Here is a 22,984-nt window from a genome sequence, read left to right on the forward strand (position 1 = left end):
CACGACATCGTGATAAAACCGTTGACCCACATTTAGCGGTGTCACATCGTCAGAACAGCAACTTGTCACATTTCTTTCACTTTAATACAACCAATGCTGACAGGCCTCAAATGTGATATTTTTATTTACAGACTGGATGTATTGTATATTAAACTGTAACACCTGAAATGTGTCTCATGCTCTCAGGGTTTGTGGGGGCTAATTTTGACATTACCGCTGCACATTTTCAGGCGTGGGCAGGACGCCGCTTTAAACAGGACATACCAAAGTGCTGGGTTTGGCTCCAAATCGGATCCATATGAAGATTATATTGTGCCTCCATCTGTTAGTGGTTCGTGTTGAATTATTCGCTACATGTTCAGTTTGGGGCGAGTTCACTTGGCAGCAGAGAGCTCCTGTTAGCCGCCACGTCCAAGCAGCTTCGGTTCCACGGCGCTCTGAGGATGGACCCGCCGCGCTCAGATTTGTCACCTGCAGAAATCCTGGTTGACACAGACCAGGCTCAGGATTAGCTTCCTGGAAGCTAAACTGGGTGGTTGTCTGCAAAGCTGGCAGATTTAGAGGAACGAGGGTCTGATTTCAGCGGACGGCCTCCTGCCAAGCTCATAGGGAGACGATGATGATGATGAAAGCATCATCATCATCGTCTGCAGTCACGATAATGACATTCTGCACAAAAATAAAAGCTTTGAAGAGTCCTTATCGTTCATCATTTTCTTCTTAAGTTCAGTGTTCCAAACCAGATGATGATACTTTATGGAACGTTCTCATTACAAATTCTAATCAATATAATTATGAATCAGGGGAATTGGTTAATGTAATTATGGACTCAGTCACTCCATAATAATAATTACACTCAGGCTGATGATTAATTATAGCTCATTGCTGCATATAATTAGTCTGAAAGTGTTTCCAGTTATGCTTCAGAGCCAAAACGTGGACGTGCATCGTGCACGGAAGCTGTATGTCGTGCCGTTACAGAGGCAATAAAAAATAGAAGAGCTACGGCTTTCATCTGTGTGCAAACCCCGTGAAGTAAAAAAAACAAAACAAGAAGGCTGGAAACAGAATGAGCCTGTGCACGTTCACTGTGCATGTAATCTGAAGACATGGGTTACTGCGGCCCTCCGTGGCACAAGCACTGCACGCTGCCGCTGTGAGCAAAGTCGCTTTATAGAACATCAAGATCTTCAGGCCGGCGTGCCGAAAATGCAGTTTATCATTTTAACACTAAAACTTCTCATTTTGCCTGATTTCTTCACTTGGTTACACTGGTGTTTCCATGATGCAGCAGGTTTCCATGGAAATGAGGTTTTACACAGTTTGAAATAGCAAAGATTTTAAATTTAGTCATGTTTGACCAAATCTTGTCAAGCAAATGGAAATAATTTGTTTGCAGAATGTCTTAAAATGCCCAGTGTTTGTGTTTTTTCTACTGTGTTAATGAATACAAGTATATGAGTACTGTAGTTTCTGGAGTATAATTCATATTTTTTTGCTAGTTTGAAAGGTCCTGCATCCTATACTCTGGTGCAAATTATTAACTGAAAATCGCATATTTGTTGCTAATAAAAATAACTATAATGACTATTTATTTATCTGGAACTTTCAAAGGAATCAAATTACTAAACAAAATAAACTCTAATCGTAAAAGAATAAATGCCTATAATAAAAAATATACTGCAACAATGCACAAAAATTCCAAATTAAAGAGCTGTTGATACAGAAAATAGATGCAACTTACACTCAGGTGCAACTTACCGCAGAGGATTAATCACACCCATATATAACCCATATATAAGTCACACTGGAGTATAAGTCGCACCTTTTTTCATAAATGCATAAATAGTTCCTAAATTTATTCGTCTGAATAAGAAATGCGTGATTATTCATTATCTGAGTCACTCAAGAGTATAAGTCACAGAGGCTTCCAAACTAGAAAAAAAACCTGTGACTTATAGTCTGGAAAATACGGCATACTCCAGAAAATACGTACTTGTATTAAGTAATGTAAATAGTCCGTTTCTGCTGGAAATAGTTCATACTGCAAACAAAAGGTTGTTTCAAGGTTTAAAAAGAGGTGAGAGAAAGAGAAAGCAGATGGAAAGAGAAGACAGAGAAACTGAGGGATGGAAGATTTGCGGGGGGGGGTAGTGGAAGTCGTACAGGGATATTTATTTTTTCCAAAAATCACTTTGGTGGTCTCGAGGAAGGTCTCAGTGGATGTTGAACTCAGTGCAAAACACAACGGGGGAGAGAATGAGGAAGGGGTTGAGTGGGGGGAGTTTGAGGTAGATGAGGGGGGGTCCCGGGCTGGAGGTTACACCACCAGAGTCCCACAATTCATCATGGTCTGGCATGGATGGGGGCCGTCTGGACAGACCGATGGAGGGGAGCCGAGCGAGGCTGGGATTGATGGCCGGCGGGACTCTGTGACCTCCCCTCTGCTTCCCCCCAAGACAGGAGATGGGTGTGTGTGTGTGTGTGTGTGTGTGTGTGTGTGTGTGTGTGTGTGTCCTTTGACGTCAGGTTAGATTCTGACTCAAATGCTTCTCTACCTGGACGGCTCCCCTCCCCGTGACCGTAAGACATGAAGAATCATGTATTTTTCTTTCTCTCTCCGTCTCCTTGTGTGCAGGACTTCCTACAAGGCGACAGAAGCAAGGCTGAGAAGAAGCTGAAATGGAAACCAAAGTCGTCCTTTGAGGTGCGTTTGATCGACAGGTGCAGCTATTGATTACGTTTGCAATTAATCAAACGCTTCTTCTATATGTACAACTTCATCCGCTGTGTCATGGGAGCATTTTTTGGAGTCACGGATAGAACTGAGAGAAACCACAACGGCAGAACACGATCACGTGTTCGGATGTTCACGTTAACTCGTGGGATGTTCTAATAAATTATAAAGATGAGACTTTATGTATAACTTTTTTATATTTACTTTGGCTGCTCCTGTTTTGATCCTAATATGGATCCGCATCATAATTCACACAAGTTTTATGCCGGATGCCCTTCCGGGCGTAACTGCAGATGTACATGGGAGAATAAGATGGAGGTGGTCTCGAACCAGTGACTTTCTGTTTGGGAGACAAGCATGCTAACCGCGTGTACCACCGTACTGCAAAAATCACAACTCATTAAGAACTACTAAAATCCCACAAACACATTTTAGAAGAAAAAAATTGAATGTGATAAGTCATCATGAATATTGATGTAGAGAAAAGTAATTTTGTTCAAACAAAACCAAAAAAATCTACTGTTTACAACCTGCTTCTGTGTTTTTGTTTTTTTTGTTGTTTTTTTTTGCTTTTCCTCCCGTTAACTTTACGGCCTCTGTATAACTTGGAGTTTTAAGGGAAGAAATCCAGCTGTTATTGGCAGTATAGTCAACAGCCACTAGAGGGCAGCCTTCACTGTCTGTCAGTCAGCCACTTTCAGAATGAACGGTTTCCGATCTCGCTCAGTCCAGCGGTATTTTCATATATGGATTCTTGAAACAAGAAATCTATAAATTTTAATTCTGACAGAAAGAGAGCACTGTGTAGCCTGAAATCCGCTCAGCGGGAGCTTAGTTTTTCAGAGCAAAAAAAAATAAAACGTGGATTGAAACTTCTTCATTCAAAAAGCCATATCTATCAAAGTAGGATCACATGTGACTAAACATGCATCTCCACTTGTAATTGGTGCAGTTAGCACCCACTGACTACTCGCACAGTTAGCCATTAACTGTCAAACCAGATTTATTTATTAAGCGATCTTAAGTCTTTTACAAGTCATGACACATTAAAACAAGAAATGAAAATGCATAGCATTTATGCAAAAAGGTTAAAAGAAAATGGATAAGGAAGATAATATTTTGAACCCACAACATTCATATAAATATACTAAGATTCAGAAGGGGAAATTGTTCAACAAGGTAAAATCGGGATAAAAGTTATTCATACTATAACCAAGGCAGGATTTAAAGGGTTTAAAATTAATTCATCTCATATTGGCTGGGAAACTGTGCCATAAAGTTTGAGTTCAGTGAGCAAAGCCTCGCCAACCATCTCTGAAAACACACAGCAGGCCAGAATCCTGAGAAAACAACACCGGATAGGGAGTCAGAGAAGAGAACATGGCAATGGATAGGGAGCCATTGAAGAGAACTCGGCACCGGACAGAGAACTAGTGAAGAAACCAACAACAGACAGAGAACCAGTGAAGAAAACACAACAGACAGAGAACCAGTGAACAAAACACAAGAACAGACAGAGAACCAGTGAACAAAACACAAGAACAGACAGAGAACCAGTGAACAAAACACAAGAACAGACAGAGAACCAGTGAAGAAAACACAACAACAGACAGAGAACCAGTGAAGAAAACACTGCGACGGGCAGGAATCAAGTGAATAGAACATGGCACCAGGCAGGGATGCAGGGAAGAGAGCACACATCCGGACAGGCAGCCAGTGAAGAGAACATGGTGATGAGCAGAAAGCAAGTAAATAGAACACGGCACCAGGCCGTTAGGCAGGGAAGAGAGCACACATCCAGACAGGGAGCCATTGAAGAGAACACAGTGATAGACAGGGGGCCAGTGAAGAGAACTCTGTGCTGGATAGAGAACCAGTGAAGAGAACATGGCACCGGGCAGGGAAGTAGTGAAGAACACACACATCCGGGCAGGGAGCCAGTGAAGTGAACACAGTTCCAAAGATGGGGCCAGTGAAGAGAACACGGCGATGGACAGGGAGCAAGTGAAGAGAACCTGTCAACGGACATGGAGCCAGAGAAGAGAACACAGCAACTGACAGGGAGCCAGAGATGAGAACACAGCATTGGACAGGGAGCCAGTGAAGAGAACACATGTCTGGACAGGAAGCTAGTGAAGAGATCACTGTGCCAGACATGGAGGCAGTAAAGAAAAGCCAGCATTGACTAAATGATTCAATTTCCTCACCCCATTCAAATTCCACAATCACTGAGAAATCGTGTGAAATGATCCATCAAGGGTCTCTGTCAAGCAGGACGCATAACCATAATCTTAGTTTTGTTAGAATTTAGAAGAAGAAAAGGAGGTTTCAGCTAAGGATTATGAGTAGAATGAGACACATTGCCTGCAAAAACAAACGTGTACATCTGCGTATCATCAGCATAGCAAAGTTCCATAGCTATGTACAATCTGAGCAAGAGATGCAACAGAGAGAACAACAGTCGACCCGGAACTGAGCCCTGAGATACACCATAATTTAGTGTGAAAATTCTAACATAAAGTTATTTAAAAACAAAAAAATGCATTGCAATCAGCTTGACAGGTAAAACTTCATGCATAAAAGTTCAACACTACAAATACTAAAACTGTTTAGAGGTCTTTCACTGTATTTAAAAAACACTTTAAGCTTGTAACTTAGCAAATAATTCAATCAATCAGTTTTATTTATATAGCGCCAAATCACAACAAACAGTTGCCCCAAGGCGCTTTATATTGTAACGCAAGGCCATACAATAATTACGTAAAAACCCCAACGGTCAAAACGACCCCCTGTGAGCAAGCACTTGGCAACAGTGGGAAGGAAAAACTCCCTTTTAACAGGAAGAAACCTCCAGCAGAACCAGGCTCAGGGAGGGGCAGTCTTCTGCTGGGACTAGTTGGGGCTGAGGGAGAGAACCAGGAAAAAGACATGCTGTGGGGGGGAGCAGAGATCAATCACTAATGATTAAATGCAGAGTGGTGCATACAGAGCCAAAAGAGAAAGAAACACTCAGTGCATCATGGGAACCCCCCAGCAGTCTAAGTCTATAGCAGCATAACTAAGGGATGGTTCAGGGTCACCTGATCCAGACCTAACTATAAGCTTTAGCAAAAAGGAAAGTTTTAAGCCTAATCTTAAAAGTAGAGAGGGTGTCTGTCTCCCTGATCTGAATTGGGAGCTGGTTCCACAGGAGAGGAGCCTGAAAGCTGAAGGCTCTGCCTCCCATTCTACTCTTACAAACCCTAGGAACTACAAGTAAGCCTGCAGTCTGAGAGTGAAGCGCTCTATTGGGGTGATATGGTACTATGAGGTCCCTAAGATAAGATGGGACCTGATTATTCAAAACCTTATAAGTAAGAAGAAGAATTTTAAATTCTATTCTAGAATTAACAGGAAGCCAATGAAGAGAGGCCAATATGGGTGAGATATGCTCTCTCCTTCTAGTCCCCGTTAGTACTCTAGCTGCAGCATTTTGAATTAACTGAAGGCTTTTCAGGGAACTTATAGGACAACCTGCTAATAATGAATTACAATAATCCAGCCTAGAGGAAATAAATGCATGAATGAGTTTTTCAGCATCACTCTGAGACAAGACCTTTCTAATTTTAGAGATATTGCGTAAATGCAAAAAAGCAGTCCTACATATTTGTTTAATATGCGCTTTGAATGACATATCCTGATCAAAAATGACTCCAAGATTTCTCACAGTATTACTAGAGGTCAGGGTAATGCCATCCAGAGTAAGGATCTGGTTAGACACCATGTTTCTAAGATTTGTGGGGCCATGTACAATAACTTCAGTTTTATCTGAGTTTAAAAGCAGGAAATTAGAGGTCATCCATGTCTTTATGTCTGTAAGACAATCCTGCAGTTTAGCTAATTGGTGTGTGTCCTCTGGCTTCATGGATAGATAAAGCTGGGTATCATCTGCGTAACAATGAAAATTTAAGCAATGCCGTCTAATAATACTGCCTAAGGGAAACATGTATAAAGTGAATAAAACTGGTCCTAGCACAGAACCTTGTGGAACTCCATAATTAACCTTAGTCTGTGAAGAAGATTCCCCATTTACATGAACAAATTGTAATCTATTAGATAAATATGATTCAAACCACTGCAACGCAGTGCCTTTAATACCTATGGCATGCTCTAATCTCTGTAAGAAAATTTTATGGTCAACAGTATCAAAAGCAGCACTGAGGTCTAACAGAACAAGCACAGAGATGAGTCCACTGTCCGAGGCCATGAGAAGATCATTTGTAACCTTCACTAATGCTGTTTCTGTACTATGATGAATTCTAAAACCTGACTGAAACTCTTCAAATAGACCATTCCTCTGCAGATGATCAGTTAGCTGTTTTACAACTACCCTTTCAAGAATTTTTGAGAGAAAAGGAAGGTTGGAGATTGGCCAATTATATTAGCTATATTAGCTATATATTAGCTAAGATAGCTGGGTCAAGTGATGGCTTTTTAAGTAATGGTTTAATTACTGCCACCTTAAAAGCCTGTGGTACATAGCCAACTAATAAAGATTGATCATATTTAAGATCGAAGCATTAAATAATGGTAGGGCTTCCTTGAGCAGCCTGGTAGGAATGGGGTCTAATAGACATGTTGATGGTTTGGATGAAGTAACTAATGAAAATAACTCAGACAGAACAATCTGAGAGAAAGAGTCTAACCAAATACCGGCATCACTAAAAGCAGCCAAAGATAACGATACGTCTTTGGGATGGTTATGAGTAATTTTTTCTCTAATAGTTAAAATTTTATTAGCAAAGAAAGTCATGAAGTCATTACTAGTTAAAGTTAAAGGAATACTCGGCTCAATAGAACTCTGACTCTTTGTCAGCCTGGCTACAGTGCTGAAAAGAAACCTGGGGTTGTTCAAATAATTGTGGCAATAATGGGGAGGGGAGGTGATGGTCTAGTGGTTAAGCGTTGGGCTTGAGACGAGAGGAACCTCAGTTCATAACTGAGCCTGACCGGAAAGTCACTGAGGGCCCTTGGGCAAGGTCCTTAATCCCCTAGTTACTCCGGGTGTGTAGTGAGTACCTTGTATGGCAGCACCCTCACATCGGAGTGAATGTGATGCATTAGTGTGTAAAGTGCTTTGAGCATCTGATGCAGATGGAAAAGCGCTATGTAAATGCAGTCCATTTAATAATGGTGTTTTATGAACATTAAGTATTTAGATGGCCAGCAAGCAGATTTAAAAAAAAACTCACGAAACCTCAAGCAGATGATACTCAGAGGGGTGACCACCTGCTCAGGTCATTCTAACAGTTACAAGTTTTTACCAAGTGTAAGAAACAGAAAACCAAAGTAACATCAAAAACAAATTGCTCTCGTAAAAGCTGTCTTCATGGAAGGCTACATTTCAAAAGCAGACTGCAATGGCTCTGAGAGGTCACCCTCAGCAAGGTGGTCCACAGGCCACTGCGTCAGCTTCAGCCGTCAGCCTCAAACGGTCTCTTCAGTGCCTCGAACAGAGAGAAAAAGAGCAGAATCAGTCGGCCAGAAATAACTGCACCTCAGATATGAGTTCACCCACAGTAAACCGGCAGGGAAGCAGAGAGAATACTAAGGTGGTTGCTGGCAGCTAGAACTGAGCTTCACGAACAGACCCAGAATTTAGATGAAGAGAGGCCGTGACCTGTTCCATTGCTAATAAGATGTGTGAAAGGAATAGGAAGCAAAGTACCATACTATGCCAGTATGCTCACCATATGAGAGGGAGAATAGATGCATCGCAAGTCTGGACTTGAATGTCTATACATAATCTGACTGTTTTATTGATGCGGGGAGGTCATTCCACAAATCAGGTAAGATAAGAAAGAGCTCTGTGACCCGCAGACTTTTTATTCACACTAGGGACACAAAGTAGCCCTGCACCCTGAAAATGCAGAGCCCGGGCCAGTACATAAGGTTTAATTAGGTCAGCTAAGTAGGAAGATGCCAAAATGGCTATAATGTGGTCAAACTTTCTGCTTCTTGTCAAGAGTCTGGCAGCAGCATTTTGAACCAATTGGAAGCCCCTAATGCTGGACCCCAAGGTTCCTCACTTTGTTAGTGTGGTGTATGACATGCAAGCCAAGGCTAAGCATTAGCTGGTCAAACTGATGCCGATATTTCCCTGGACCAAGAACCATAGTTTCGGTTTTGTCTTAATTTAAAAGTAAGAAATTGCTGGACATCCAGCTTTTCACTGACACAAGGCAATCCTCTAAAGACTTGATATGCATGAGATTACCAGCAGTTATCGGCATGTACAACTGAGTGTCATCAGCATAGCAGTGAAAAGTAATCCCATAACACTGCAATATGTTCCCAAGGGGTGCTGTATAAAGGGAACAAAGCAGTGGGCCTAAGACGGACCCCTGTGGAACCCCATATTTCATGGCAACCGTGTTAGAGATGATGTTATTGTACAGGACATGAGAACAACTGGTTAGGTAGGATGCCAGCCATGCAAGGATATTCCCAACAATCCTGAAATGATTCTCCAGTCTGTTGAAAGCTGAAGCTGTGGAAAGCTATTTCAAAAACCATGTGTGACACATGTTCCATTTTTAATCAAGGTAACATTTATTAGTTATTGATTCATTATCAGTCGAGAAAGTAACACTGATCTGGTCATTATTTTTTAAATAATGCTGCTAATAAAAAGTTCTTTTGGCTTCTCCATTTATGTTTGGGGTCAACACAATGTGTAACTCCACATGACATGGAGAATGGGCACAGGGGATCTTGAACTTGCAACCTTCTGTTTAGGAAGCAATTGCACTGAGCTGGTAAATGGAATAAATGCATCATTTCCTTAAAAGATGTCATTTATTAACAACATTGGAATCCATTTTTATGCAACATCATGTATAATACACGACCTACTTCAGTGTTCCCAGTACTTCTACTTAGTCAGTTTCAGTTCATATTATTTTATATTTCTGCTGTTGAACTTGAAATATCTTACTTGACAGATTTTTTTTAACCTTTTAAAATAAAACTATAAAATACGAATTGGTGTGGAGACATTTAAACTTTTCATTGTGATCTTCATCCATTGCAGTGTTTTTTTGTTTCTTCTTCTTGTCTTTTCTTTAGAATTTTGAAGTTTTGTTTTTTTCTTTTGTCACCTTTAATGTTTTTACCTTATGACATCATAAAGATCTTTTGGAGGTAAAATTCAGAATTCTGCCTGCCCTCTGTTGGTTGGTGGAGGTAATAATTGTTAGTCCTGATTACATCGGGGGAGGTGTGTGCACTGAGATTGTCGAATTTGAGAAAATTTAAGAATGGGCATGTTTAAAAATAAATAAATCCTTAGAGATAAAAATGCTCTTTCAAAGCAAATCCTGATGGCAACAAAATGGAATTGATTCATTTCTGATAAACACAGGATTCAAAGATTCATTTATTTATGTATTTTTTGACAAACCTGTATTTTTTGAGAAATGTTGGCCAAATAGAGAGAAACAGGCCAGGATTGGTCAAATCTTGTAATGTCTCCGCCGTCCACCATTGGGTGGTGGAAGCAAGAATAATCCATTCATACACAGTGACTGAGGAAACACACCATGAAGATAAGTTGTATTTTTAAAATGTCACTAAAGTTTGCTGATATACATGCATACTTCATAAGATGTTTTATTGAAATAGTCGCTGTAGCAACGCTAACATTTTTTAACGATTTTATATTGTTGCTGTTTGCAACCCCCCCCACCCCAAAAAGGGTCTTTTATTTGTTTTTATTTTTGTTATTTAATGTTTTGCCCATTTATGTACAGTACGTATAGACAAGAAATTAAAAAATGTGCCTTGTAAAAAAATAAAAAATGTTTCAACGTTCAAAGGTACATTAGCTGCAGATTTTAAATCACGTAAATAGTGACAGCTGAGTTGTCTAAAGTGTGTGTCCCGTGTTCTGCCATCCCTCTGCAGGATCTGGTGAAGGAGATGGTGGAAGCCGACATCAAGATCATGAAGGAGAATCCAAATGCCTGAGACCACATCAGGACACAAATCTTTTTTTTTTCTTGTCATAACCATTCCAGTTTGACACGGTGGAAGGAAAATACTCTTCTTATTTTTTTGTCTTTTTAAAAAACTAATCTTTGATGCCTTGGAGTCTGCCTCTGTCCTGGTGTTTGTCTTTAATTCTGACAGTAAAAATGCCTTTTATATCTTTCACACTGATTATGTTATAACATACAAACTGGGGCTTTTAAAGGGTTATTTATATTTCTTATTGTTTCTTTCTTTTTCTTTTATTTTACTGTGGATTGAGTTGCTTAACATTTTGCCAAATGATGAATATTAGAGGTTATAAATGGTTTTATCTTTTCTTACAGAAGATTATGATGAATGATTAAACTGTTGAATTGGTATCGTGACGGTTTGGAGTTGGGCTCATTTCTCATTTGTTTTCCGGCGCCTTGATGAAATCGGATGTCATGGCTTTATGCTGATGAGTGAGTGCTTTTTTGTGTAGGTCTGCCAGTGAAAGTGTGAGAAATGAAAGCAGAAACTTGAGGTATGCTGGCGTGTTCTCAGAAATCTACACGTTTTCTTTACGAACACACTGGCTTCTTTGATTCCACTGGTGGTGTCTGTGCAACCCCCCCTCCCCCCTCCCCAAACACCATTCCAGCTCCACGTCTGATCCCGGATCCACACCGGCGTTACACCAGATTCTGTGACCCATCAGATTTAGAGTTTTTTTTATGTTTGAACACTCCGATAGATGAAATATTTTGCTGTAACAAAAACTTCAAAACCATAAAATTACCTCCCTACAAAAATATTGGAGACACAATTTTTGTTAAGTTTTTAATATAATACGAGACCACTGATTTAAATTTTTTGCTATACGCTTAAAAAATAAAAGCAGTGGACATTTCCAATCAAAGTCACAGAATTCGGTGTCATGTAGGTTCTGATCCTGAATGATGGTGACACTGCTGGTACTTTTTTGTGTATGTATACTCTACTTTTTTTTAATCTACAGCAAAAGAAATGTTAAATTTGTTTAATCATAACATTTTCCCTTTAAATGATTTTTCCCCTTTAAAGATCTGATAAAGATGAACATGAAGATTCTTTGGGGGGAAGTACAATTTGGGGGGAAGTACAATTTATTTTTACAACAAATTTGTTTTATCAAAACAATTTCCCTTTAAATTATTATTATTATTCTTTTTTCCTTTTTTTGCTTTTCTTTAAAGATCTCTCTTATTAAGAAAATTAAGATTTTTTTGTGGGATGAATTATATGAATTTCTGGAAGATTAATTTGTCAGATGTTTAATGCAAAGTAAACAATAAATAAGTGAAGCCTCTCCAAGGGGCCAAGGTGGAATCTTCATGTCTTGTTTTTTTTTTATACCCCCCCCCCCCCCCCCCCCCCCCCCCGAAAAAAATAAAATAAATTCACAACCTCATAATGAACAGCTGAAAGAAAGAGAATTTGGTAGGTTTTTAAATGCACTCAGTGACTCCTGTCCACAAATATACATTCCACTAGATCTGGATTTGGATCAAACTGCACCACTATGATCTAGAAGTTATGATCCGAACTCCTCGCTGTTGAGAAAATGCGAATCAGCTCCTGGATCTGCCTATGGATGGTTTTGTATTGTTGAGATTCTGTGTTTTTTGGGGATGTCCACTGTCTGCTTCGGGGTATTTAAAGTTTCTGTGTGGCAGTGCTTCGTCTGCACAGACGCCAAATTGCAAACACATGCGGCTTTGAGGTCATTTGGCCCATAAAAGCAGCTCCGAGCAGAAAAACACAGAGCTACTCCAGGACCCAAAACCTCACACAGGTGCAACAGCATCCTGCTGAAAAATAAATCCTGTGATCTGGTTTACTGCTAGAAACAGGAGCAGGGTTAAGATCTGGAATAAGTAACTCTGTGTCACCGTTCATTTTAAGTTATTTCTGAAGAGAAATCTGTTGCAGTGTCATTTTTCCCCTCCAAGACAGTAACTGAACTAAAAGAAACTGTATTTTTATAAATTTTCTCATTTAAAAAAAAAAAAAACGCAAACGTGGTTGCTATTCTGTTACGATGAGGAAAATTTTAATTAGTCTTGTAAAGGCAACCCAGTCTCACATTTTTTGTGTGCTCCCGTCATGAAATGATTCAAATTTTCATGACTTTTTTTTTTTAAACTCACTATTACTAACCCTACTCCTACCCCCAACCCTAACCATAACCACCCCGACCTCCCGCTTCACTTTTAATTTCGTGCAGCCGTCACAGAATGTATTAGAATGAATTTGTGCTCCCGTTACAAAAATGTGGCGCTTTTTGTGACAATATCACGAACCAGTAGATGAATGTATATTTCATGCTGCTGAATCACAACATGCCGTGAGATAAGGTAGTGTAAAGAAGTGTTAATACCTTGAAATATTCAAGATTTAATTTTATTTTAAAAATCAATTGCTTTATTATTAAAGTAAATGAGTTTTGAAATATTTATTTTGTCTTCTGGGTGTTAAGTAGATTTTACTGTGAAATGTTCAGATAGAAATGTTGAAGAACATAAAGCATAAAGAACAATTTATTTATTTATTTTTTCTTTTAGATGATGTGAGCTGGAACAACTGAGGTTTTGGAAAAAAAAAATTCCACCCTAAAAATTCACCCAGAGATTTTTTTTAAGAAATAAAACATGATATTTAACTAAAGATGCTATTTCTTATGACATTTTTGTTAAATTATAAGATTTTATCAGTACAGATCATGAGATGGGAAAAAAGTGAGTCCGTTTTCCCAAAAAGAAAAATACACATTTTTTCGTGATCATCCATCCATCCACTTACTTACTTACTTACTTACTTATTTATTTTGGAATCCAGTTTTCATTTTTGTGATATTTGGCCAAGTTTTCAGACTGTGACTGCACAATATTTAAATTAATCAAACACTTGCTTTTATAACTAAAAATTTCAGCTGCAGAAAGTTGACAAAGAAACTATATAGACCGAATATAATATAACAGAACACACAAAGATGTTTTTTTTAAGAGTTGTGTATGTATGAAGTCTCCTTTCATCTCGTTTCTTTTTTATTATCTACATGAAAGCCACATGAGCTGTCATGTTTCTGAGCAGAGGTATGATTCCTCCAGTCTGTTTATATTTAAGTTTGAAACAATAATTGTTGAATCTGATCTTTTTCCGTGCAGCTCTTCTGCAGCTTGGAGAGATTTCTTTTTTCCACCTGCAGCTTCTCATGATGTTTGCATAAAAATTAATATATATATATATATATTTTTTTTTTTTCCTGGACCTTCCAGGAATTTTCATGTCAGGTGTTTGAGAGCGGACACGCAAAAACCTGTTTAGAATTAAACTCTTTTTAATTTGATTAAAATTATTTGAGGCTCACGTTAAATGTTTGCATAGGAAATTGCTCATTATTTTAAAGTGTGCGCTGATGCGGCATTTGTGCGCTGATTAATTCAGTCTGTGTGACAGAAAATAAAGATCAGATGTGCAGCAGCTTGACGCTGAACATTTTATTTTTGGCAAGTCACACTGAATTCATTACTGGCATTGTTAAAGTGGAAAAAAAAAATTCTAAGAATTTAACATCACCTATTTAATCAAAGCATTAGAAAAAATAATCAATAAATATTTGCTGGTTTTTCTGTTAATTTTTTGGCTTATAAGTTAATTGGCTTAATTATTACTACTATAGATTTTTTAGACATTCTGTATATTTTTCAAATATTAAAGTATTGCTTTGTTTTTCATCAACACTTAATGACGTAGGAGCAGTAATAGTGTCCCTTTTAGGGGCAAAACAGTATTAACATATTTTGAATTATTTGTTATTTAATATAATTTTGTCAACTTTATCTAAACATGTCAAATGAATAGGAGACTATAAGAATTTAAATATATTTTGAGTTATTGTTAATGTGCTCAATAGTTTCCAGTATTTGTCCCATAGTTCTCCTTATGATTGGAATAAAACAGTGGAAAAAATACTTTTTAACCTTAAATGTACAATGACAGTTATGTTTTTAATAGAAGAGTTGCAATATCATTTAGCATTTTACTTTTCTTTAGTTTAATCAGTTAATTATTATTAGTAGTAGTATTTCTGTAGCATCACTAGTTGTATTATCGTTATTATTTTTTCTCCGTTTGAAATTCTGATGCGTATTTCTTAAATATTTGAGATCATTTAAATATCACGTCACTGAGAAATATCATGAAAAAAGTCAAATGTTTTATCCAGCCTACAATTTTACTTATATATAAATAAAAGCGTTTGATTAGTCTTTAATCGATTAAAGATCAGTTTTTGTTTGTATCGCGTCATCAGTAAAGGCGGAGATACGGATCAGTTTGCGTTTCTTGATCCTGCGAGTGACAAACTTTAAAGTGTTTTATTTATTTTATTTCCTCCAATCGGAGTGCTCGTAAGGTTTCTAGAATCCTTCACGTGTTGCAGCCGCTGTATCCAAACTAACTGCTGCTGCACCTGCGCAATCTAAAAATCAATCAATAAAAATATCCACCTGCTTCTGAAAGAGGCGCAAACGAGGCCGCTCACGTGCATTTTTTAAATCAAATCTCTTTAACCAAATGTTTTTAATCCCTAATTATTTAATTTCACTATATTAAGAAAATCCAAGTTATGTGCACAATTATTTGCGCGTGCAACGCCAATGAAGCTGCACACGAAGTGTGTTTTAAAAGCTCCCAATGCAAAACATCCCATTTGTCACCTCGGGGGCTAATGAATGACTCCAATTAAAACCAAATAATCTACACTTTATTAAACAAAATGTAATGCCTTCCAAATAAAATAAACAAATAGGACAGAAAGAATAAAATAAGTCAATATAAGCGACAGGATTCACCTCTATTTCTATACAACTGAGACAAAAGAAACGTGTTAAAAGCTTTTTTTAAGTGTTTGGTCCTCGATATCCAACCACAAACCTACAAAATAAATTACTATATTAGGCTATAATTTACAGGATGACGTCATGAAGCTGTTTTTCTCAAAGTGAGAGGGAAAACTTACGTGTTTTTGGTGTTACGCACGTCAGAGTACAAAAAAAAAAAAAAAATCTTCAGGCTGTGAATAAAAACCATAAAGTAGATTTTTAAAAAAAACAGTCAAATCTATATTAAAGTTTTTAATTTAAATGACATGTTTGGCTTCAGAACTTGCTGCAGTCATAAACAAAAGCTCCTGAGGTTCGGTAGAGGGACTGTCCGGACGGGAAGGCCATCTGACAGCTATTACTCCCGTTAACCGGGGAGCCGTTCAGCCCGATCCGCTGGGACTCGAACATCTCCCTCACAGAGTGGAAGTTCTGCTGCTGCGCCTGGTAACCCGGACTCAGGTGGCTCAGGTCCCCGTACCAGGACGAGAGCCGGCCCTGGTGCCCGTGGTGGGCGTCCTGACCCGCCTGGCTCAGGTTGGCGTGCCCGAGCGGGGACGCGGTGGTCGTGGTGATGCAGTAGTCGGGCAGAGCCTCCTCCACCGTGGACGGGGGCGCCAAGTGGCCCCCGGTTCTGTCCCCCGCGTACAGGCTCATGGCTTGCATGTTGCAGTGGTACGTGGAGTTCGTGGAGTTCTGGCTGCAGCTGTACGCGGAGGTCTGCGTGGGAGAGTAGCTGAGCGACAGTGACGGGGTAACACCTGTCCGGGAGGAGGCGATGAGAGGCGGTGAGAGCTCGGCCTGCGGCGAGGCTCGCAGGGAGGTCATGATGTTGTCCACGCTGAAGCCCTGCGCGGCCTGTCCGTGGGGCTGCTCGGCTCCGTCCATGCTGAGGGAGCGCGAGGAGGGCACGCTGTGCGGGCTGCCCGTGGACAGGCTGCTGCTGCTGTCCGGGCTCTCGATTTTGGGGACGGCGTTCAGGGTCGGGGACGCGGCCTGCGGGGGCGATGAGGTCCCGTTCTCCGTCTTTATGTCCTGGATCCGCACCGGCTGCGAACCCTGCACCGGCGGATCCAGCTCGCGGCCAGGAGTGCGCGCTGACGGCTCCTTGTTCTGTCGGTCCCGCTCCTCCTTCTCCCTCTGCACGTCCTTCTTTTTGAACCTCCTGCGGCGCCGCAAGAAGCTGCCGTTCTCGAACATGTTGTAAGAGTCCGGGTCCAGGGTCCAGTAGCTGCCCTTACCAGGCTTCTTGTCATCCCGCGGCACTTTGACGAAGCACTCGTTGAGCGACAGATTGTGCCGGATGCTGTTCTGCCAGCCCTGCTTGTTGTCCCGGTAGAACGGGAACCGTTCCATGATGAACTGATAAATCCCGTTCAGAGTGATCTTCTTCTCGGGGGAGTTCTGGATGGCCATGGTGATGAGGGCGATGTAGCTGTACGGCGGTTTGACCATGTCCTTAGGCTGGTGCTGAGGGGTGTACGGTCCGTACGCGCGGGCCATGCTTGCCGGGTACTGATCGTGGGCCGCGTGCGTGTACATGCTCATGGGCGCAGGCATACCGGTGTATCCTCCGCCGGTCCGGTAGTAGGTCTGGTCGCTGCTGATGTACGGGACGACCCCTAAAGAGTTCGGACTGGAGACGGAGTAGCGCGCCTGCATCCTGCGCCGTGCGTAAAACTTCCACCAAGTCAAACGTGCGCTCCCGGACTTTTCTCCTCCTTTAAAGTCGTTTTTTTTAAGCCACAGCTCGCCGCGGTGAGGCGGAGAGAGCGCGTGCAGCTGCTGTGGGGAACATTTGGGAAACTAAAAAGTCAGACTGAAGCGCGAGGAACCTTTTTTTTCGCCTCTCACAATTTTTCCTCCCTTTTGGTTGCTCCGACTGCTCCTCCCTGAAAGTGCTGCTCCGCCATCCAATTGGAGGATGAAATGAACCTGCAGAAACTCTGCAGCGGCTATTAAAAAAAAGTACGTACACGCCTTCACTCGCTTTATAATTCAGTTATTAGAAATGCTTCAAGGATACGCGTAAAGTGCCTCCAAAATGACTCCTTGCGCAAAATATCCAACATCTTCTGGTTGTTTATTATAAAATAACAGGAATGTCATTTGCTGTGTATTTTCAAACGTTTTGTTCATCTCTAAAGGTTAAAATGTCAAGCGCAAAAATGGGAATAGTCCAAAAAATTCTCGGCAAAAGGGAAATTATCGAGCATGGACATTTTACATACTCAACTTCAACTGCTTACTCCAATTAAAGGTGGGTGGTGGGTGGGTGGGGCATGTCACAGGGCGTGAGACGGGGTGCCCCCTGGACAGGATGCCAGTCTGTCACAGTCACACCCGCACGCACACCGAAGGACAATTCAAAGTTCCCAATCTACCGATAATCTGCATGTCTTTGGATGTGGGAGGAAGCTGGAGCATCAGGAGAGAACCCACGCAAACACGCGGAGAACATGCAAACTCCACACAGAAAGCCCACAGGTGGGAATCGATCACAAGACCTCCTTAACTGTGAGGCAGCATCGCTAACCACTTTTTATGTTCGTACTGACATAAACTAATTGGAGATTTTTGCAGATTAGAAGTAAAACACACACACACACAAAAAGTGAAAACAGAAGGACATGAAAGAGGGACGCTTCCCTGCTGGACCCCGACAGTGCGGGTGGGCGGTGCGTGGAAACTAGTTAACGCGCAAATGAAGGTCATTTGGTGGCAGAGGGTGAGAAAAGCTTCTGTCGGGTGAGATTTAAATATGAGATCCGACAACACGTCCTTCACACAGAAGCACAAAAACACCTGTGAATGAATGTAAATCCTCAAAACTGTGTGATATATATATATATATATATATATATATATATATATATATATATATATATATATATATATATATATATGTGTGTGTGTGTGTGTGTCGAAAATTTAGTTTAAGATCATCGGTGGGGTGGGGGGGTATACTTTGCAAATTTGCCGTTTTAATGTTGTCATTACCACGTTTATTCTTATTAAAACATTTAATAAATTATTACCGTAACTCACTGAATTTATGACGTGGATTATTTATATTTATTTATAAATAGATCCACGTCACTAAATATAAATAATCCACGTCATAAATTCAGTGAGTTACGGTAATTTTCATTCGTATTTTTAGGGGCGACAAACGTGTTTTAATTTGTAAAATGAAGTAAAACTTGATGCCGTTTTAATAAAAAAAGGTGAGTGCAAACTTTGCGTTTTATCATTAGAGTGAGATATCTTTTATTGTTCTTCAGATCTAGAAATATCATTGGATGTAATAAAAAAAAGTAAAACTCCACGTTTTTAGTTTTCGCTGTTTAACAGAGGTCAAAAAAAAAAAAAATGAAACTCGTGAAAACGTGTGAAGGAATTCATTTGTCACTTTGATGTCTTATTTGCATGTGAGGAAGAAACAGCTGAGCGAACACAGCAGCGACCCCTGCTGACCGGCTGGGATTTGAACCAGCAACCCGCAGCCAGCTGCCTCAGCATCATCACCCGCATGTGAGCTGTCAGATATGTTTTATGAAGTGACTGAGATCATTTTTAAAGATATGTTTTATTAACTTACTGAGATTTTCTAAAGATACGTTTTATTGACTTATTGAGATTTTTTTTAGATATGTTTAATTACTCTGTTGAGATTTTTTAGATGCTTTAACTTACTGAGATTTTTTTTAAAGATTTGTTTAATTACTTTATTGAGATTGTTTAGATATGTTTTATTAACTTACTGAGATTTTTTTTGATGTTTTATTAACTTACTGAAATTTTTAAAATATGTTTTAGCTATTACTGATATTTTTTTTAGATATGTTTAATTTGAGTTTTTTAGATATGTTTTATTAACTGTTTTTTTTTTTACATGTTTATTAACTTACTGAGATTTTCTTTTAGATGTGTTTGATTAATTTACTGGGAGTTTTTCAGAAATTTTTGTGGTCACTGATATATATATATATTATTAACTGATTGAAAATGTTTTATGTTTAATTAACTTGTTGGTATTTTTTAGATGTTTTATGATCTTTTTCTCCCTCGATTACATACAGATGTTGTGTTTGCGCCTTTTAATCTCAATTGACAAATACAGATATCCGATTTTGTTGTGGAAACCACTTTTCACAACAATGTACAATTTTGGATGTTATTCATTTTGAACCAGATCCCAAAGCACGTGCAAACGTCTTAAGCATTTTTTTTCTATATTCATGTTTTTCTCCATTGTTAAAGTCAGTACGCTTAATCCGGATTCCATAAGAATAAGAATAAGAAACACTTTTATTAATCCCGAAGGAATTTGTTTTTGCCAGAGTGCCGAAACAGTTAACAGTAAACATAACGTGAAGAGGATGAAAGTCGTCCTGAACCAAAAAAGATGGACCTGGACAAAAAAGTTTGCATCGGGACCGGCGTCCTGACGCAAACTTTTTCTTTAGTGTGTCAGTAACTGAACAAATTTGCCAATTGATATATATATATATATATATATATATATATATATATATATATATATATATATATATATATATATATATATATATCAGTTGTCAGGCAGATGTTCGCACGTTTTCTCTTAAAGGAATAACAAAAACAGACATGTTCAGATCAATAAAATCCAGATTACTGTGTGAACGATTACACGCACACACACACACACACACACACACACACACACACACACACACACACACACACACACACACACACACACGCAAAAAAAAAAAAAAAAATCAAATAATTGAATAATTGAATTGAATAAAGTCAAAGAACTGATCAACGTGTCATTATAATAAAAACTTAGGGTAGTTCACCCAAAACAAATCAGTTTTAAAAGTGGAGTAGCCGCATTTATTTAATCTTTAGTACTCATACTTGATATTTCCACACTTTTACTGCGCCTCTCTGATTTTATTTAGTTGCCTAAGATATGTATTTATTGTTTATTTATTTATGTATTTATTTATTTGCACAGTGTGATCAAACTAATTCTTCCTTTCTTTTTTTTTTACTGCATTTGGCGACGGGGGGGGGGGGGGGGGTGTCAAAAGCATTCGCTACGACACTCCTGACCCCTAGTGGTGAGTGTACAAAGTGCAAGATTTCTCTGCCTGACACGATTCAGCATATTTGGACCTAATTATTATTATTATTGTTATTATTATTACTGTTCTTGTTGTATGACAGTTATTCACTAAACATGTGAAAGTGTCTTGTTCCAGCTGTCAAATGTGAGGATTTAAATACATGATTTTAAAACTTTGAAATTTTGACTCAAGGAAAATTTATTTTGTCAACAGGCTCCACAAAATTGTAGTAGATTAATTAAAAGTAAAAATGTCAAGTGCCTGTAACTTAACTCTGCATTATTACAAAAAAATAACTAGAAAAATAGGTGCATCTTAATGAAAAAAATAAACATTATAAAGTGCAAACTCCCTTTCACATTTTGAGTGCACACTATATAACCAGCAAACACATAATAAGCTGTAAATCTGAATTATTATTATTTTAACCTGCCTTTGCTGGTGCCAGTGGCTCCTCTTGATGTTAAAATCAGTTTGCTGATGTTCAATTTCTTTAATCGGTCACAGAGAACAAAGCAGCTGATCAGGTTTTTCTTATTGTGCATATTATTTTCTGCGCTCCTCAAAAGACGTTCTGCAACAGCGCTGCTGCAAAACGGACACAAAATAGTTTCACATTCTGCAACATCGTAAACATCATTTAATTTGCCTGTGAGCACTCCATGTGGGAGGAGTCGTCCAGCCCCTCGTCGGAATTCCTTTGTCTGAGAAGTTGCTGAGAGACTGGCGCTTTGTTTGATCAAAATTTTTTCTAAACCTGTGAGGCACATCGAAGTGGACACGGTTCGAAAAATTAAGCTGGTTTTCGGTGAAAATTTTAACGGCTGATGAGAGATTTTGAGGTGATACTGTCGCTTTAAGGACTTCCCACGGAGCGAGACGTCGTGCAGCGGTCCCAGGTCCCAGACCTCTGTTGGAAGCCCTAAGGACAAGTTGGAACATGTCCAGCTGTTAAACTATTTCTCATATACTCACTCCACTGAAAGCCATCAAAAGCCGCCTGGATTTTACAAATGGTTATCAACACGGAGGTGTTTTTCCTGTGCTGCCGCACCGCGCCGGCTGCGTCCCGACGCACGGACCCGTCCGCAAGTCTTTCATTAAAAAAATTTCCTTTAACAGTGGAATATCCGGATAAAATGCTGAAACCGACTTCTTCTGAAACTTCTCTGGTCTCTCATGATGTCCTGGATCAATAGAGCCTGAAATGTGGAGGTTTTCAGCTTGAAACAGGCTGACGACGGCGCCTGAGAGCGCTGCATGACGTCTCGCTCCGTGGAAAGTCCTTAAAGCGACAGAATCACCTCAAAATCTCCCATCAGCTGTTAAAATTTTCACCAAAAACCAGCTTAATTTTTCGAACCGTGTCCACTTCGATGTGTGTCACAGGTTTAGAAAAAATTTTGATCAGACAAAGCGCCAGTCTCTCAGCAACTTCTCAGACAAAGGAATTCCGACGAGGGGCTGGACGACTCCTCCCACAAGGAGTGCTCACAGACGAATGACGTCACCGACAGGCGTGGAAAACCTCACGCATGCGCACGATGGTTCAAGCATGTCTGACGTAAAAACATATGAATGAAATCCATATAGTTTTTAAAAAAAAATAAAAGGACCTATACTTTATTGACAAACCTCGTAAGTACTTTATTCTGAGAATAGCCAGCATTGATTTTAGTAACATCCTGGTGTAAATAAGGTATCACCACATGTGTAGAACTCAAAAAGAATGATAGGTTGAGTTTCATTAAAAAACAACTGCAATGTGGTAAAATGTATTTATAAATATGAAAGAACAGGCTCTTAATAATTATTAACTATCGCATACTGTATTTTTTTTTCTCAAGATTTGTTTTTGCATAAGTTTGAAAAAACAACAGATCATAAGTTTAGGATAAATTACTTAGCATGAATTTAACTTTCAAAGTGGCACTAATGACAACACTCACACTGAACATAATTTCGCTTGCATAGACTGATTTTGAAGATCAAGCAATAATTGTAGATGGGCTTTCTGAGGTCCCAGATAGCTTTTCTGATTTCCTTTTCTAACTTTCAGAATTTAGTAAATTACCATATGGTCCATTGATACGTATGTGTAGACACTAGTCCCTAGAGGCAACTATTTTTGGTTTCAAATCTGGGCAAATGCAGTCCCAGAAAATTCAGAATGTGACAAACAAGAAACAGGTGTTGTAAAACAAGTAAATGCT

General features: G+C 39.4%; 2 protein-coding genes across 4 annotated transcripts in view; one reads left to right on the forward strand and one right to left on the reverse strand.

Annotated features, from left to right (window-relative positions):
- gmds (GDP-mannose 4,6-dehydratase) overlaps positions 1 to 11,868 on the forward strand; it is a 357,438-nt gene extending 345,570 nt beyond the window's left edge. For all 3 annotated transcript variants that reach the window (XM_034179366.1, XM_034179365.1, XM_034179367.1), the window contains 2 exons: positions 2,639 to 2,707; positions 10,682 to 11,868. In XM_034179366.1, the coding sequence (XP_034035257.1) occupies positions 2,639 to 2,707; positions 10,682 to 10,744 (132 nt within the window). In that variant the 3' untranslated portion in view covers positions 10,745 to 11,868. The remainder of the gene's footprint in view (positions 1 to 2,638; positions 2,708 to 10,681) is intronic.
- Positions 11,869 to 15,514: 3,646 nt separating this feature from the next.
- On the reverse strand, positions 15,515 to 17,513 carry foxc1b (forkhead box C1b). Its single transcript, XM_034179369.1, has one exon. The coding sequence runs from the start codon at positions 17,314 to 17,316 to the stop codon at positions 15,931 to 15,933; it is 1,386 nt and encodes a 461-aa protein (XP_034035260.1). The 5' UTR covers positions 17,317 to 17,513; the 3' UTR covers positions 15,515 to 15,930.
- Positions 17,514 to 22,984: the final 5,471 nt, after the last annotated feature.

This window comes from Thalassophryne amazonica, chromosome 10 (genome assembly GCF_902500255.1).
Source record: "Thalassophryne amazonica chromosome 10, fThaAma1.1, whole genome shotgun sequence".
Taxonomy (NCBI): domain Eukaryota; kingdom Metazoa; phylum Chordata; class Actinopteri; order Batrachoidiformes; family Batrachoididae; genus Thalassophryne; species Thalassophryne amazonica.